At 42.7% G+C, this 17,664-nt stretch overlaps 2 protein-coding genes across 2 annotated transcripts; both read right to left on the bottom strand.

Moving 5' to 3' along the window:
* Nucleotides 1–1,499: 1,499 nt before the first annotated feature.
* kif3b (kinesin family member 3B) lies at nucleotides 1,500–8,298 on the bottom strand. The gene is made up of 8 exons (XM_070910295.1): nucleotides 6,895–8,298; nucleotides 6,591–6,692; nucleotides 4,687–4,809; nucleotides 4,210–4,328; nucleotides 3,605–3,721; nucleotides 2,722–2,827; nucleotides 2,223–2,434; nucleotides 1,500–2,007 (listed from the first exon to the last, which is right to left on the bottom strand). Exons 1-8 carry the CDS (start codon nucleotides 8,296–8,298, stop codon nucleotides 1,902–1,904), a joined length of 2,289 nt encoding a protein of 762 aa, XP_070766396.1. The 3' UTR covers nucleotides 1,500–1,901.
* A 2,324-nt stretch (nucleotides 8,299–10,622) lies between these two features.
* On the bottom strand, nucleotides 10,623–15,195 carry pofut1 (protein O-fucosyltransferase 1). The gene is given in 7 exon segments (XM_070910998.1): nucleotides 10,623–10,817; nucleotides 11,129–11,371; nucleotides 12,324–12,516; nucleotides 12,724–12,836; nucleotides 13,175–13,357; nucleotides 14,419–14,540; nucleotides 15,042–15,195. Coding segments are annotated over 7 exon segments (1,203 nt in total).
* Between the last annotated feature and the right edge of the window lie 2,469 nt (nucleotides 15,196–17,664).

The raw sequence follows: 17,664 nt of genomic DNA, 5'->3' as shown, positions 1-17,664 counted from the left end.
AAATATAACAAAACAGAAGGGGTATACATCACCCTCTGCATGCCTTGCCTTCCTGTGGCCCTTGCCCAGAAACCTGGGGGTGGTTGAATGCTGTGTCCAAATGCTCTGCCTCTCCATATAACGAGTGCATCCCATTCTGACAGGAATGTCAGGACCATGCAAATAACAACTCCCTGATGCTGGAATGAATGATTAGATGAAGTGAGGAAGAAAAAAACAAAAAAACACTGGCCAAGAAGAACATGCGTGCACACTTCAAATAAAGGAGCAGAGATTAAGGACACAGATTAAGGCACCTTGGAACCCTGATGAATCTGAGGCACATTCCAGGACAGTGACTTTGAAATGATCCGGGGTTTGGTTCGCATTGATCTCCTGCTAGGATGTCTGGTGGCCAACTGCAATGTCATGCAGCCTAGAATGTGTCCAAAGTGGGTGTTTAAATGTGTTGAGCTTTCTCCCATCGTTCCCCATCTCCATCTCGTATGCTCCAGGAAGACAGCATCTACTGATTACAGCAACGTGTGACAGAGGCCAAGTCTGTAGTGTGCTTTACTTTCTGGCCTGTGCATTTACAATCATACAGAGTTAAAGGAATAGTTGCACATTTTAGGAGATAAACTTATTTGTTATTCTAACGTCTGTTTGCTAAATATAAAGCCAGAGCCGGCAGGTGATTAGCTTAGCTTAGCATACAAGACTGGAAGCTGGGGCTAGCTGTTAGCACAACTCTGTCCATCCATCTACATATTAATAATCGTTTGTGTAAATGTAGAAATGGGGAGTTGCATGCTGGATGTTTTTCTTGGCGGGCCACATTGACTTCCTGGAGTCGTCGTCACCATGAGGTTGCCAAGAAACCAGCGGAAACTGCTAAAATAAGATAATTGCCTCTCGCTTCATATTTAGCAATACCACCCTATTGATTTTCTCATCTAAATCTGCAACAAAGCAAATAAGATTATTTCCAAAAATGTTGATGTGCTCCTTTAAGACATAAAACACACACACACACACAAAAAGACTTAAAGCTCCATTCTAACAATATCAGAATTCCAACAATGGAAAACAGCGCAGTTTGACATAAACCCAAAAGTTCAATATCCCGAATATGACGTAAAGACACACACACACACACACACACACACACACAGATATACGACCAGGCATACAACACACTGATGAACACTCTCACACACACACACAGATATACGACCAGGCATACAACACACTGATGAACACTCTCACACACACACACACACACACACACACACACACACACACACACACACACACACACACACACACACACACACACACACACACACACACACACACACACACACACACACACACACCCTGTTAATGACAAGTGCAGCAGAGCTGCCAAGTCCATGTGTCTTTACGTCGACCCCCCTCCCCCAATGTCCACACTCACAGTACGAGAGACGACACAACGAACAGGAAAGATAGGAAGAAGTGCATTGAAGATACTGCAGTCCATCAAGGGGGGGTTCTAAGCCCACCTCCATTTTTTTCTCTGTACATTAAGATCATTGTGACACATATATAAGACATCTGTGGCATTTAGCCAAATGTAGGGAAAGGTAACAGCAGTGTAGAGTGACGTGAGGCTTCATGCGTGGCTGCTGTCCTGGTGTTGAACTGACTCACTCTCAGGATGACGGTTTCAAATCTCCAAGATGACAAGCTCATGACAACAGTTAATAGTGGTGTGGTTACAGTTAAAACCTACAAAGCAGCATTAGTATTAAAGTTTCCAAGATTCTGTCATCTTGACAAACAACGACTCACACAAAACAAAACCGTCTCTCAAAGTTGAGTCCCAAAGTGGCAAGGTGCACAAGAGAGGTTGGTGGTGATATTTGTGGCAGAAGCTGTCACTTGGGCACCAGGCCGCGGGATTGTGGGTAAAGCGAGGATCCTGGACTGGAGGGGCTGAACGGCGAGGTCGGGGTGCTCGACTTCTTGCCTGTTCTTGGTCGACTGAGTGACAGAAAGCAATGACAGGCGGTGAAACAGATTGTGGAAACGACAGCAAAAGAGCCTACGCATTTTGAGGTTTCATTTACATATGATTTCTTTGCTTCTTGACCGAATGCAAATAATGCAAGCACCAGTCTAACCACGATACACGCCACTTTAAAATGAATATAGCAGGAGCGCTGCAGGTGACAGCAGTGATTTAGAGTTTGCCTTACCCAGACTTTGGTTTCTTGAGGCTGCTGCTGGCGCTGGCGGGTGGGGTTGGTCCCAAGCTGCTGTGAAAGCCTGAGGCATCTACCTGGATCTCGTCCTCGTCCCTAAGAGCGTCTTCCAGAGCTGCCGCCACCTTTGGGGCGATAACCGGCTCCTGATACTCTTTCGTGGTCCGAGCCGGCAGGTCCATGTCCAGCATCATGATGTTTTCGGCCTGGGTTGAACACAACAGAAGCACATTCACCTGAGACAAACAAGCCAATCCAGGCACATATTACATATTACGCTTACATTCTGGATTCCTGTGCAGTTTATAATCCTTGTTGATTAATACCCAGTTACTGAAATGTTATACTGTTAATGCTACATTGAATTGTTTGGTTTTAAGTGTCATCAGTAAGTCTAACCAAAGAAAGAGGATGAGGAACACAGAACCAGCGACCAGTCACCTGGAGGTTTATGTGTGAATACATTCATTATTGAGGAGGACGTGCAGCTTACTTTGTATCTCATGTCAGGCCTCATCATCATAGCCATGCGAGCATGGTGACTGAGAGGCCTCCTGTAGCCGACTGCAGACAAAGGCCTGGTCATCATCTGATGGTCACTGAAGCAGACACACAGAGTGAGACAGTGTATACAGTATCATGGGAAAATATGCTGTTTGACACCTGTCTTAATGTATCATACAATAGAGCAATGAACTGTCTTCTGTCATTAGAGATGGAATAACACTGTACTGAGCATTTTATAAATGCTACTAAAACCCGTAAAAGCCGCTTTAAGACGCCTTCCTGTGGTGTGCTACAACACTGAGCCCACCCAGATAATATAACAAAGATTTCAAAGTAGTCTGACCTGAGTGGGCAACGATCCCCTTAGACTGTGAATAATTTGATTTGGAACTGAATACATCAAGAACCGTGTACAGGCATGTTTACAGCTCACAAATTAGGGATGCACCCACCCAATCATTCTTTTACGTGCAAGGTAACGTGTGGCTGTAACTACACGTCAATTTATAACTACAGGTGGGGAGTATAAACAAATCCTGTTGCAAAAAATATAATGGGAAGTCAAAAACAATTGTGTACAATTCAAAAGGAGAAAAGGTGAATCTTCCTAAATCTGTTTTTTTTTTTTTTTTTTTTTAGAAAAACTACATGGAGTGAATCTTAGCTAACCGTGAATGTCAATGTCAACACTTGTGCTTTCATATTAAATCGCATTTACTGTGAGCACATGCCGGAAGTGGCGTCGTGTCAACAGTAGCTTAATGGATCAAAATATGCTCACCACAGCAAATGAATAGATAATCAATATCTGCGTTAATACTGATCCAACAGATCAGATCGGGGCATGTTATCATTATTCTGTAACTTACTCCTCTATACGTGTGATGGGCTTCGTTTTCCAGTATTCATCCTCCTCGTCAAAGTAAGCCCTGTTGACTATTTTGTTCTTCTCCTCTAAGGGAATGAAGTTCTCGATGATTAGATGCCTGAGAGACAGACAAGCAATTAGACAGAGGCAGTAACAGACAGACAGAGAGGCCAGCAGAGAAACGACAGCAACACAGAAATGGTCAGATGACATTAAATTAATATGAACACAAACAAACCAGTTCAGTCTTGTGACTCTTGCCCTGCTAGGAAGTTCACTGGTTTGAGGACGTGGTTTAGAAATAATATACCATAATTACACATGAATATACATAAGAGGAGTCTGGCTGAACAGAACTAAGATCCGACCAGATCCCGACTTTATTTAAGCAGTATGTTAGCATGTTAAATCAAGTCTGTGAGTGTAATGCACATAGATACTCTCCATAAAAGTAGGCCAAAACCTTAATTATTCCACTGTGTCAGGGGTCAAGTCTGACAGCATGAAATCGTTACAGTATACGTTCACTCCTCTGCCAGGGCAGATGGCGTTCATACTAGATATAATATTGTTCAATGCCAACAGTATGATATGCAGGTTCCATACTTGAGTTTGAGGTCCCTGGTGAGCTCATTCTGGGTCTGTTCAAGCTCCTGGCGCTCCTCGATGTGTGCCTCCTGGATGTCATGGATTTCTGCCTTGACTGCCTGCAGCTTGGCAAACAGCTAGATGACAGAGAAGAAGAGAGGAAACCAGGGTCACAATGATGAATAGGACTTTTAGAATATTGGACTATCCAAGTAGACAAACAAAGCCAATAGTGTATTCTTACCTGATCTGAAATAGTACCTGACCTACTTACTTGCGAGGCATTTTATTACCAGATACGTAGAGCTGAATAAGTACTGAACATCAGACTTCCAAAATTAAACAGTCCTTTCGCAAATGATCAAACACATATCTATGCAAGCAGTGTATTTTTATGTACAAATAATATATTCATTGGTTACAGTGGCCAGGACTGCATGCAGAAAACAGTGTCTTGTGCCAGTGTGGATGGAGGACAGGAGGGACAGTCATTACCTTTTTCAGCTTCTTGGTTTTGATGTCGACCTCCTGCTGCAGAGAGCTGTAGGTCTCCTTCAGCTCCAGAGTCTCCTCGTCACGACTCTCCACCTGCTGCTGCATCTCTCGCTCTCGCCGTTTCTGGAAGAAGACAAACATAAACATATACATTCATAAATTTTAACCACAAGGCTCTGTGTGTAATGAGGCTAAACGGAAGTTGCGTTTTTTTCAGTCAAGTAAGGGATAGTCTAAAGAAAAATGGTCATCATCAAAAACTAATGCCCCTTTAGGGAGACAACAAGGACCACGATGTAAAGTGGGTGACTGTGGAGAACGATGGCTAATAAATGAATATGACGACTACAGATACACGAGGGATGTAATACTCACATCACAAGACCTTTTTTGTCACAGACTGATGACATGTTGATGTAATGGTGCACAAACTACACAACTAATTTAGGACCTGGGCCTACACTTTTTAGGTTGAGCCCAGAGTCAGTCAAATGACTCTTTTTCATAGATGAGACGGTGTAGGTTCTTATAATCCTTTATGATCTGGTGGTGTTATTATGAATGTATTTATAATGAGTCAAATACCTATATATGATAAAATGCACAACAAAACAAAATAGGTACCCTAAAAAAAACCTAAAGCAGAAAGATATTAACTCAGTTAAAACGCTCTGACTGTTAAAAGTAGTTGGGACACGGAACACACAACATTTGACTATAACAATATGATGGGCTTTTGTCATTTCAACAGAAAAACTTTTTGTATTTGTATCTTAAGCAAGTGAATTGGAACAGGTGGAGCACAATGTAGAACAAAACAACAGCAATGACGCAGGGTCACGCATTAAATACACTTATGTCCATGAGACTATTGCCCTAGTGCACGCTGGGAGAGAGAAGTCACTGTGGGGCAGATGCCACTTTTTGAGATGCAGGTGTGATGCATTCTGTCCCAGACACTTGCAGTGTTTGCATCAAACAAAAGAACAGGTAGGATTTATGCAAAGCCACAAGGAAGGTTGTGGTGGAGAAAAGAAACGTGATTTAACGCTTAATTTAGAGAAATCTCAGTTACAGACATTGTGTGAGCGCCACACAAATATATAGAGAGCTGAAAACTAGAAAACTGATTCTCAGAAAGAATTAGAGAAAAAAAAAATTTCATGGCCTCACTGTAAAAGCAAACAGAAGGTGGGGAGTTCTGGTTTGTTTTGTGATAAACCTGAATTTAGACTTGACATTCAATTAAATGTAACATCTCTACAGCCTGCAACAGCACTCTTTTGATACTTTGTTCCTGCATTTACCTCGGTATTTCACTGAAACATCAGCTGTAACAACACCACCTCCATCTCCACCACTCTGGACTGCTTGACCTCCTCTCTCTCTCTCTCTCTCCAAAAGTTGCAGTGTCTGTACATTTTGTCTATCATGCGTCTTATTATGTCCCTCCATCTCCTTTTCATTTCCCATGACTCTTACTGCATTAATATCAAAATTAGTGGCTGTGCACTGCGCTATTTTTAAGTGGCCCTGGTTTGGGACTACGATAAAATCAAACACGTTTAAACCTGCCATAGCGTCTGGGACAGCTCACGACGGGATAGACATTGTCTCTGAACCGCTCGAACAGAGAGAACCTTCATGACAGGGACAAGCTTGGATTCCATGCCGTCTTGAGGGTTTTCGTCTCTGATGTAAGAAATGTGTTCTGGGACAGGCAAATGGTTTGTAGTCTGCACCTGACCTGACGTGACAAAGAATGTTGTCTTCTCACTTCATCTAATCCTCCCTACATTCAAAACAACCACCCTGTAACCTGAGGTCACATTTTTGTTGACTTGTGACCTTCAAACAATGACTCTAATTACAAGTGAGCTTCATGTTTCAGATGTTTGGTATACCTGTTCAGCGATTTCCTGCCTCTTCAGCTGCAGCATTTTCTGTTGCTCATTGGTGTGATCCACAATGTTCTTCCCCCCTACTAGGAGTTTACTCTCCATTGCCTGGATGGACAAGAAAAAGAAAAAGGATGAAACCACATCAAGGCACATGGAGTTTAGAACATGGTCCATTGAGAAGATCCACTGGCTTTGGTGTGCATTTTTGGGCAGCCAGTGTTGAAACAAAATCTGAAGTTTGAGCCTGTATTTGACCATCCAGTTTGCATTCAGGTACAAACTGGATGTAGAGAATAAACCTGCTTACCTTCACTTTGGCTGAGAGCATCTCTCCGGCCTCTCTCTCCCTCTTCAAGTCCTCCATTTTCTTCTCCTTCTCTTTCAGCAGCCTAACTTTCTCCTCAGCCACCAGACTGTGGTCCTCCATGATGGCCTTTCTCTCTCTCTCCAGCTTCTCCTGCTGCTCCCGCCAGTAATCCCCTTTGTCTTCAACGTCTTCGTCATCGTCCTCTGTCTCCCCTTCTTCCGGATCCTCACCATCACTCTCTTCCCCTGCCCTCTTCCTCTGCCTCCTCTTTTTCTTCTTTCCTGAGCGCTTTTGCAGCTGTGCCTTGAGCCTTGCAATCTCCTCCTGAAACTCCCTGAGCAGGGCGTCCTTGGGGTCCTCATTGATGCGTGGTTTATTCTTGATGTTCTTAGCCCTGTTGGAGTAGCGCAGCGTTGTTAAGGTCTCCTCCAAGTTGTAGGATGCCGGGCCGATGTTGGCAACCATGACAGTGCGGGCATTGCCCCCCAGAGAGTCCTGCAGCAGACGGGTGAGTTTTGAATCTCGGTAGGGAATGTGGCTGCTCCTGCCATCCACCAGAGCTGATATGACATTCCCCAGGGCAGAAAGCGACAGATTGATCTTTGTGGCTTCTTTAAGCCTCTCCCCCTGAGCACCAGTCTTGGTCTGCCTTTCACTACCGGCTAAATCCACCAGGTTCAGTTTGCCAACTCTGATATGGTTCTCCCCGTCCACACCCAACTCACTGCACTCAACGGTGATGACAAAGATGGCGTGAGAACGGGAGCTGTGTTCATTCATGTTAGTGGCGCCGACTGAGCGATTCTGGTTGCCCACATTCATGACATGTTCGATCTCCCGCACACTCTTGGTGACAAATGACGAAAGGTCTTTCACATACACACCTGTGTCGGGCCTCTCTCTTAGCTCGAGACGCCGCGACTGGTCCTTGGAGAGCAAGTCTCGGATCTCCTCTTGGTAAATTTCTAGATATGATGCTCTCACAAGGTACTGCTGATTCTGGGACCGTGAAATGTGAGTGAAGATGTGCTCAAAGGAGTTAGGGATCACCCCTCTCCTCTCTGGATCATTTCTCACCCCCTCCATAGTGTACGTCTTCCCTGTACCCGTCTGCCCATAGGCAAAAATGGTCCCATTGAACCCAAGAAGAACTGAGTCCACCAGGGGCCTGAAGGTTTCATCATACAGATCTATTTGTTTGGAGTTTGAGTCGTAGACTGAATCAAAAGTGAAGACTTTGGGGAGTTCATTGGCTGAAGCCTCCCGGGGATTCCTGACAATAATTTGGCCCAATTTAACATCGACAGAGACCACCCTTTCAAACTTGGCGGCCCGCTCTTTTTCATTCATAGGGCGACAACGGACCACCACCTTGACCGTCTCGGAGCTCTTGCTCTTGGACATGTTGCAGAGCTGCTGCCAACCAACACGGCTTGGCACTTTGTATGCTCTGTCTTCCAAGTGCAGCTTCAGGAACAGTTCATCGATACAAATGCCCACATCAGAACCTGCTGGAGAAGACACATTCACCGATTAGTACCAACCTGCAAAGGCAATTGTCATGGTGACTCACAATCTTCATGGTAAATGCATCACGCACATTTTTACATAGAAACTGTAACATAAAGCTATTGAAAGACTGTAGCAATGATACACCCATCCTTACACTGACACCTGCACTGTAGTGCACCTCCGTTGGTCTTGACAACTCTTTGTACGTGAAAACACTAGCGTTAGTTAAGCGAAATTAGATTTTTCCAGATGTCACAAAACACACAACAGCACGCCTGAGAACTGCTGAGGTTAAATTAATTTGTTCAAAATGAATAACATCTTCACAAGGTTACTTGACAACGATGAGGAGCAGAATTTAACTGCTCTGTTAGGTAACACACTGGTGCCACTACCCCAGTTTAGCTAACCAAACTAACTAAATTTAGCCTGCGGCAACTATAAACTAACAATAGTCACCGTTGGTATTCCAGGTTATGAAGTGACAGCCGTTGGGAGCACCCTGCCTGTCGTAGCATGTTGATAAACCGGGGGTTTTACGGTAGTTACTCAATTAGTGTTAGCAACGATTCGCCAGAGTGGCGGGTCAGTTAACCAACGTTAGCTAATGCAAAGTGCAGCCCATAACGAGACCGCAAGACCGGCCTAGCAACGACAAACACACTGGTAACCTCAGCCACAAGTCTGGTAGCATTACCTGGCTAACGCTAGTAGCGAGGACATACATTAATGCAAACTATCGCCATACCAAAACAAAGACAAAAAATAGACACATGGAGCCAATGCAATACAAACACCGCTTTCCACCAGACACACAGAAACATCGTTATATATTTACCAGTGGCGAGCGTTTGCTAATCCAGAACTCCCAGTCAGCCATTAGCCGCTGCTCATCCCCGCAACGGTCCGGGTAACAGAGTTGCCAGATTCAAGCACTACATCCCCCCAAAAGAGTACGTGGGAAAACATATTAACCCATTTAAATATTGTCATTCTGAGTGAGCATACGTACAACACTTAAGCATACATTGGCAAAAACATGTGTATTTATTCAACGCTGAATTCCGAGGTTGAAAGCCCACATACGTTTATTGTGAACAAAACAAATTCATTGTACCCTGGCAAATCTGGCAACCACGTCTCGAAAAAGCTTGTCCAACATAGCTTAGTATATCAGCTGATTCAACTGTACTCACAGCTAAGCTTCCAGGGGGGCAGATAAACAGACTGAGCCTGTTGGTTCTTTAAAAATTAGTGTGCATCACTTTATTGTTGAAAAACATTATAGAAAACTTTAACTTCAAAATCATTGCATTCACTGCTTTCATACAAGGGAACACAATTAGCTTGCCACACATCCCCACTTGCGTTTAATCTATTCAACCAGTGCAAAACAACTCTTTTCTCTCCCCAAAACATCCCTGAAACATTTGTTCACATTCACTGAATAATAATAATACTGCCCCCACAACACTCAGTACAGGGTTCCACACATTTCATCAGCTTTTGGTCCTGGTAAAGTGAGAGGTGGAAAGACTGTCTCCCTTTTCCTCCCTATAATTAGTATGTACAGGAGGATCAGTTACTGTGCTCTCCTTGGAATGGAGGGCAGAGAGGACAGGAAAGAGCAAGCTGGAAAGACATGGAGGGATGGGAAGGTAGGGAGAGAAAGAGAAGAGGAAGAGGGCAAAAGAGACGGGGAGAACATGATCGCTGACACTGCAGTCAGCCTTTTCCAGAGTTCACTGAGGTCACCAGAGGTCCCTCTAACATGTCTGGATTTCAAAACATGGCTGCAGCTACAGAACATGGCAGTAGCTAAAGGAAATGTTAGGGAAACACACCATTTCCCTAACATAACAAAGCTGGCTTAAGTATAGTGAACAAAAGAAGGTAGAAGCCAAATCTTGAGAGGGAATGTACAAATAGTAGATTTTCAAGCAGGGAACAGACAAAAAATAATGTGTTTCTTGGTAGCAGCAGTGTCCATGCCATAATATTTCAGACATTACACTACTGACCTGCTACATCCTATCTTATAAGTCCTTGCTCCTTTCTCACAGATTAAAACCCATTCTAAAATTGGACCGGCCTTTCACACACTAATAACCATCACGTCACATATAAATATTCTCTGCCTTCCACATGCTCTCTCGCTTCCTCATGACAGTCATCCAGCATTAGCTGCCCAGAGGGCGGCCACATGAACCTTGTGCTCAGAGTTCTTCTTTGTGATTTAATTTCCCTGGCTTGTCCATGCCAAAATAGGAGGATGGCAGGCCATGGACGTCCCGTTCTCTCTTCACAAAGGCAGAAAAGGAGGAGACACAGTTGCCAATGAAGTGGTCAGCTCGACCTAAGATGTACAGGTCCATTTGAGCCGAGTCTGGCTGAAGACTCACGACTTTCACCTGAAAAACAGAATTTAAATGCATAAATAAACAACCAGGTGGGGAAATACAATATTGTAATCAAGTGAGAGTATTTCTCAATTCTTAACCATTCTAAAAATGCCCAGTGTGGAAAACGCTTGTTCCTGGCCAGCAAAATGACCATATCTGCCAAATTACATGTACAGTATACATAAAGGGATTCTGACTATGGGTTAAGGCATGTTTACCATTAAAGTGTGTCTGTAAACTATGTCAAGAATTTGCTAATTGTGACAAAACCTGTTTTTCTACATTGTGCTACAGTCAAAATTGTAACTTTGTATACCCACCTTGCCCTTGAAGAGCTTTTCAATATCCCTACTGTGCGATTCTGAGTCAGTGGCGATGTAGACAGAGCGAGCAGAGGTCTTTTTCACCCATAGTTTGACAGCCCTGCGGATCTCTGCCAGGTCAGGAAGGCACATGTTCATGGTGAGAGGCAAGGCTGTCTGGCGGTTATAGCCAACACACTGAGGAGAGGCCATGAAGTGAGGCCCTGCATCGCCACTCTTCAGCATTTTGCAGGCATTTTGCTGTAAGGGTGGATTTAAAAAAAAAAAAAAGATTTAGATGATGAGGGGGGTGAGAAGCAACCTAGTGCACTGTACACTGTACCCAGACTGTAAAGGTCACTTTACTGCAAATGTCACCCAAAATCTACCATGGTTCTGAATTGTGTCTTAAAGGATAAATATGGTGATATTCCATATTTTTCACATTGTCAACAAATCTCTATCTTATTTCTCTGTGTAATAGAGCTCCATTGTTGTCTATCAATAAAATGAATATAAAAACACATCAATTAGCCACACCGTTACACTGGGTGACATGTTCCTTCATTACTATGAACACACACACTGCAGTTTATTCTAACTCAATCCCACATACACCGTCCTGCTACTCACTAGAGCACCAAATGTAGATTAATCCGCTGCTGAAAATAGTCCCCAAGAAATGCACTATTTTCTCCTGTTTGAGAGACGCTCGATAAAAAATAGTGTCCAGCTGTTTTAGGAAATTGCTGAGAATTTTTTTAAACATGAAACTATATATTTGTGAGGAGTTACAGATTTACATCTTCAGAAGGAACCAATAGGCTTTGAGCTGAGAGCCACAGACAGAAAGACAGAAAGTATTGAGAGACAGACACATTTTTGGTTATGTGATATGTGTTATGGGATTTGTTGACAATAAGAAAATAAGTTTGGTGTTATTTTTACAATAACATAATGCATGCTTCACATTATGAAGTAGATTTTGCTAAACAACTGGAAAACCGTGTTGTTTGATAAAATGCAGGTATACAGGCGTGAACTGAACTAATTTTGTTCCCTGGTGGAAACAGAAATGTGACGTCTATGATATCTAAAAGTGAGCAGATATTCGATTGTCTGTATGTGAGCATATGAGTGAATGATTAAAAGAAAAACAGAAAGAGAGAGAAAACAACCATGTTCCAAAACCCCAGCTTGTGAATCATCTCACCCAGTCAATGCCAATCCTCAGGTGAATGCTAACGTACGGCCGGGTCAGCAGGGTAGCAATGTGCTCTTCTCCCTCCTTTACCATCTTATCTGACCACACCACGTAGCGTTGCAGGCCCACATGCTCCTCTGTCACTGGGAACTGGGCAGGAGCCCCAGGCAGAGCCAGGACAGGGTGCTCAGAGGGAGGGAACCTATTCCAACAGGGGCCGCATAAGGAGACAACTTCAGAGGAGGCACTACCGTCATTACAAATAACAAGGAAAACGGAAACCTCATCAGTCAGTAAATCATTATGTTAAAGACCAGCAATGTTCCTTATGTAGACGTGGTATTTCTAACGTTTTATGTCATATTTGTTGATCCTAAAAACTAAAACAGGTGCTAAAACGTGTACTCACTTCTTCATCCACTGAGGTTGGTGGTAGGCACTAAAAGAAATACCACCAAACAAGACAGACTTGTCAAAATCCACACCGACGTATTCCCAGAATGGACCAAATGGGTTCCCATCCTGAAAGTGAAGGGGAACCAGCCGTCCATGTCAGAGCAATGAAACAGTAACAGTAATGTCATCATTTTGTATTTGTGGTTCTTAATTGGTGGTCCATGGGCCACCAGAGGGCAGCATTTCACCATCACCCTTTCCACTTGCAATCACCATCATTTATTGATGAAGAGGCTGAGGCTTTACTCTTTACTTTCACCTTTACTTACTATTTCAAATCTTTCAGGAAAGAGAAATGATACATTAACAGACTATCTGAAAGCAGCAACCAATATCATCAGACTATCATACTTTGTTGTAGCTAGAAGCCACTCATCAAATAATCTACTGCACTGGACTCTCACCTTCATAGGGCAGGATTTCTTGTCTGCACTCCGCTGTGCAGCAGTCTCAAAGCAGTAGGCTCTCCTCTGTCCTAAGTGCCAGTGTTTGGGAGCCAGCTTCTCCATGAAGTCCTCCAAACTGACCACACGGTGGTAGGCAGACAAGGCCTCCAGCTGGAAGAACTCACTGTAGGGAACATGGGCCTGAATAGAATAGAAAATAAATAAATAAACAGCAATTAGAATGGTGATATTCTAAATTGTTGTTAAAGTATACAAATCCCATAAAAAGACCAGAACCAACAATGTGTTAGTCCGTCTCTTAATACTTTCCGCCTTCCCTACTCTACCTGTGGCTCTAAGCCCAAGCCCATTGGTTCCTCCCGATATTAGGTTATTACATAAAAGGTTATTAAAGGCGGGAAATGTTTAAGGGTATGGAGGAGCGGCAGACGACTTCAGAAGCCTTGACCCAGTTCTATATACTGCAACCACGCAGGCCTTTTTCACAGCAGACATTTTGACAAATCATAGCAGGAAAACTGCAGGTGGAATTAATAACATTACAAATGGCTGCATTCAATTTAGGTTTACCAGTGCCAGGGCCTCAGTACTGTGCATGCAGACTCACTGGCGGGGCTCAATGACGTTATTATTTACACCTGTGCTTTCCCTTTTATGACCGGTCAACAACTCTGTTGAGAAAAAGGCAAATACTAATTACTTAAATAATTGCATCAGAACGAGTAATTACATGGAACAGGAAGTTATTCCTGCCATCTGCCATCACTTTGTCGGGACAGGGGGCTCCTCTGGTTACCTGTACTTATATATTTTATTTATTTCATTCATGACATTTATTATATTACAATCTTTCCAAAACTGTCTGTTTTTCTTTAGCACTTGTGAATCATCTCACTCAGACACCCCCAAAGACAACCATCTGTATACAGACAGCATCAATTATTCATAATTTATGTATTCAATGTACAGTTCATTCTGTTTAATGTCAAAAAATTATCCTGCAACTTGATGTACAGCTTTTAGCATTATCTAATTGACATACACTCATATAGTTCATGTCGTTATCAAATAGTGCATTGGTGTTTTTTTTTTGTTTTAAATTGTATTTGTTTCTTGCCTACCTTATTTGTTTGTGTGATTTATGTGACTTGGCTGCTGTATCACTGCAATTTCCCTTTGGGATTGAGAAAGTACTCTAGGTTGTCAGTGACAGTTGGTCCTACCTCACTGACTGTACTCACATTGGTGTAAGGGGGTGTGTGGTGGCGGTACACTATCCAGGGAGGGACTGCCAGGGTTCGGTTCAACATCTTTGCAAAGCCCAGAGATCCCAGGAAGTGGTCTGCCTGGTTTCCAAAGCGACCTGAACAATAACATCGGGCACTTTAAATTCCCATCTTCAACAGGAAAACTTTTACTCCTTCTCATGACAGGAAAATGGAAACTTGAGTGACTGGAAGGAAATGTTGGGTACCTCCGTATGTCATGCACTATATTTAAAAAGAGTGATTTGCTAACTGTAGCGCCCAGTGTGTCCAAAGCTCCACTAAATTAGCTGCTAACTAGCTAACGTTACTGTTGCATCTCTAGCGGTAAGTGTTTAAACGTCCTCGAAGTTGAAATGTTCTTGTCATAAGGTCCTCCCTGCTGAACTGCGGTTAAAACGACTATGTCGAACTGAAGAGTGGCTCCTAGTAGAGTTTAACACAGGTCTCGGTTCATATTAAAGCGATATGTACCGCTGTCGATATAAAACGCCACTCTCAGTTTATGAATGGGTGAAGTTTTGGACTCGCTAGCTCTGTTCTTTTCCTACAACAGAATGCAGAAATCTCAAAACTATCAGCTACAAAGAATGAATTACCCATGCACGGGCAGTACAAAACGTAGCCATTCTCATCCCACTTCAATTCTTCGGCATAAGTCCGACAAGTTTGGAGTAGAAGTGCTGGAAGTAAACATGTCACTGTGAGAGCATGATATGCTTTTTGTTTGACCGCCATTGTGGTTCATTTCATATCCCAGAATGCACTGGCTTTTCGACTTCTTCTTCTTCTTCTTCTTCTTCTTCTTCTTCTTCTTTGCGTTTATTGAAGCTTTCAAACGCGCATAAAAAACGTCTACTTCCACCTACTGTACCGGCGGTGGTAGGAGTCACGTGAGCGTGGCATGTGGAAGGTAGGCTTCGTTGCATCCCTGGTTCAAACATTAAATATTTAAATAAACTAAAAAGCACATTAGCCTACTTATTATTTCTTACTCACCTTGTTTGTTTAGATTTCTGCTGCTACCAGCAAAGCTGTTCACTCCCTCTTACTGTAATGTACCCAGGTTTCTCCCTCCTCATGTCACAGTGTTTGTTATTCAGAACATAGAAACAGTGCAACTACAGAATAATTATAGGAATAATTTCGTGAAGACATGACCAGGCTTGTCAGGTTGTTTTATCTCAGTATAGGCTCTGATAGAAACAGAGTAGTCTTTAAAGCCACCTGAAAAAAACATTCAATAATAGGCACTAAATAAGCAACAATAAAAGTTAAAGTTTGGGGGGAAAAAACAGTCTTACGTATTATTTAGCAATTATTTATTCAACACTCAAAAACTCGACTGTGTTTGTGCGGTTTATCTGATTTTAAGTGGCCTGGCAACATGAGCACAGCCTGAGACTGAATTGACATTGTGTTCATGTTATTAACTTGTTGTCGATCTCATCCACGCTTGTCAGCATTTTTTCATTGGTGTAACTAGGTTGCTAGCTAGCTTCCCCGCTTACCCAGCTCTGATTGGTCAATTGTTTCTCAAACCGGAGGGAAACGGCCGTCAGTGGCCGTCTGAGATGTGGGCGGTGATTCAGAGGTCGGGAATCAGGCTGATATTATCAAACAACCCCGCAACTGTCATCAGATGTTTTATGTTATTCAAATATTCGGTGTATACAAATGTGTGACATCACCTTTTTGTTACTAAGCTCCGCCCACTTTAAACCAGTGAGGGCCCAGACAAAAAACACAAATGCAGAAATCTCAAAACTGAAATAACCAAAACTGTTATAACTTTTACGGAAAAGTGTTGTGTTCACGTGGGACTCCATTGATCAGAGTAAGAAGCTAATTGAGTCACAGGGTCTTGAAGCTTTAACTTGATCTGCTGTAAATAACCATAAACACAACAACTGTAATAATGCGACGCAAACGTTGCAGCAACATTCTGAACATCTTCTAGAGTAATACTATGTAGGAAATTAAAAATACAAAGCAATAAGGTCATTAGAAAGACACTACTGAATAGACAATTCTAAGAGCATCATGTGAGTAATTTTGTGGATGAAGTGTTAAAAGTTTCGATCCAAACTGAGACACGAACTGTTGAAAACTTGACACGGCTCTTGCAAAATGAGGATGTGAGATCTCACGTCAGTTTCTTTTTTCCTGACATGAGGTGTTAATTTATTTTCTGCAACTGGACAGAAGAAAAATGACACTTTATCTTTCCAGTTATTAGCATTGCTGACAATTGAGACATCTGAATGCATTTAATTAAAGCATTGAAAAGCTTTGTATATACATTCATGTTCATTCAGTGGACTTTGACAGCTGAAAGTCTAAAAAATGTGCCAGTGCCACCCAAACGTTGGTTGAAACAAATAGTTGAAGCTGATGTAACGGGAACAACATTCACTTGAAAACGAATAATGATGGGCGTCAGCACATGTTGCCAACATATTTAAAGCTTGGAAGGAAATCACAGCTTTGCAGCAAGTAAAACACAGTCACTGATTCAGCTAAATATCTTATCGTCTGCTTATTCTCCTCTGATCATTCCTGCAGACTGACAAACAGAGCGGCCATACAAACTTCACAGTGCAAAAGAAAAAAAAAAAAGAAATGGCATCAGACTTTCCTGCTTTGCCTCGGCTTCCCTGGGAATCAGATGGAGCCAATCAGTGCTATGTCCAATGATAAAGACTCGAGGAGCAGCGTTCCCAGAGCAGAGCGCTGTCGTTAGAGGTTCTTCATTAGATGTTCACATGTGTGCTCAACATGCCCCAACCCAGTATGGCAACATGTGGCCTGGGTGCGGCCTCAAACCTTTGTTACTTTCATTTAAGTCTGCGGACTCTCTGCCTTGTTTGACTGAATTGACTGATAATTGCTTAAATATGTCACATTAAAGAGATCATTATCTACTGTTGAGAGGCTGAGTGACACAGCTGATGTGATCTGCATACAGTTTGTTGTCCATTACTACTCCAAGGACAACTGAATGTGTGCAGTTCAATGGCAATGATACATTATTATCATCTAACAAATAACACATGTGGCCAAAACACCCAAAAAGTAAATAGGGTACTTAATGAGGGCTTTGGAAATGTTCATTTTTCTGTTTTTAAACTAAACTCCATGACTTCTTTTTTGCCAGTTCTTCACAATGAGCAGTTTGCGATGTTTTCTACTCGGGCCTTTGCTTTGAGGGATACTTAATCC

This window comes from Enoplosus armatus, chromosome 8, assembly GCF_043641665.1.
Source record: "Enoplosus armatus isolate fEnoArm2 chromosome 8, fEnoArm2.hap1, whole genome shotgun sequence".
Lineage (NCBI taxonomy): Eukaryota > Metazoa > Chordata > Actinopteri > Centrarchiformes > Enoplosidae > Enoplosus > Enoplosus armatus.
Note: the sequence above shows the minus strand (reverse complement) of the source record. Positions and strands in the feature narration are given on the sequence as shown.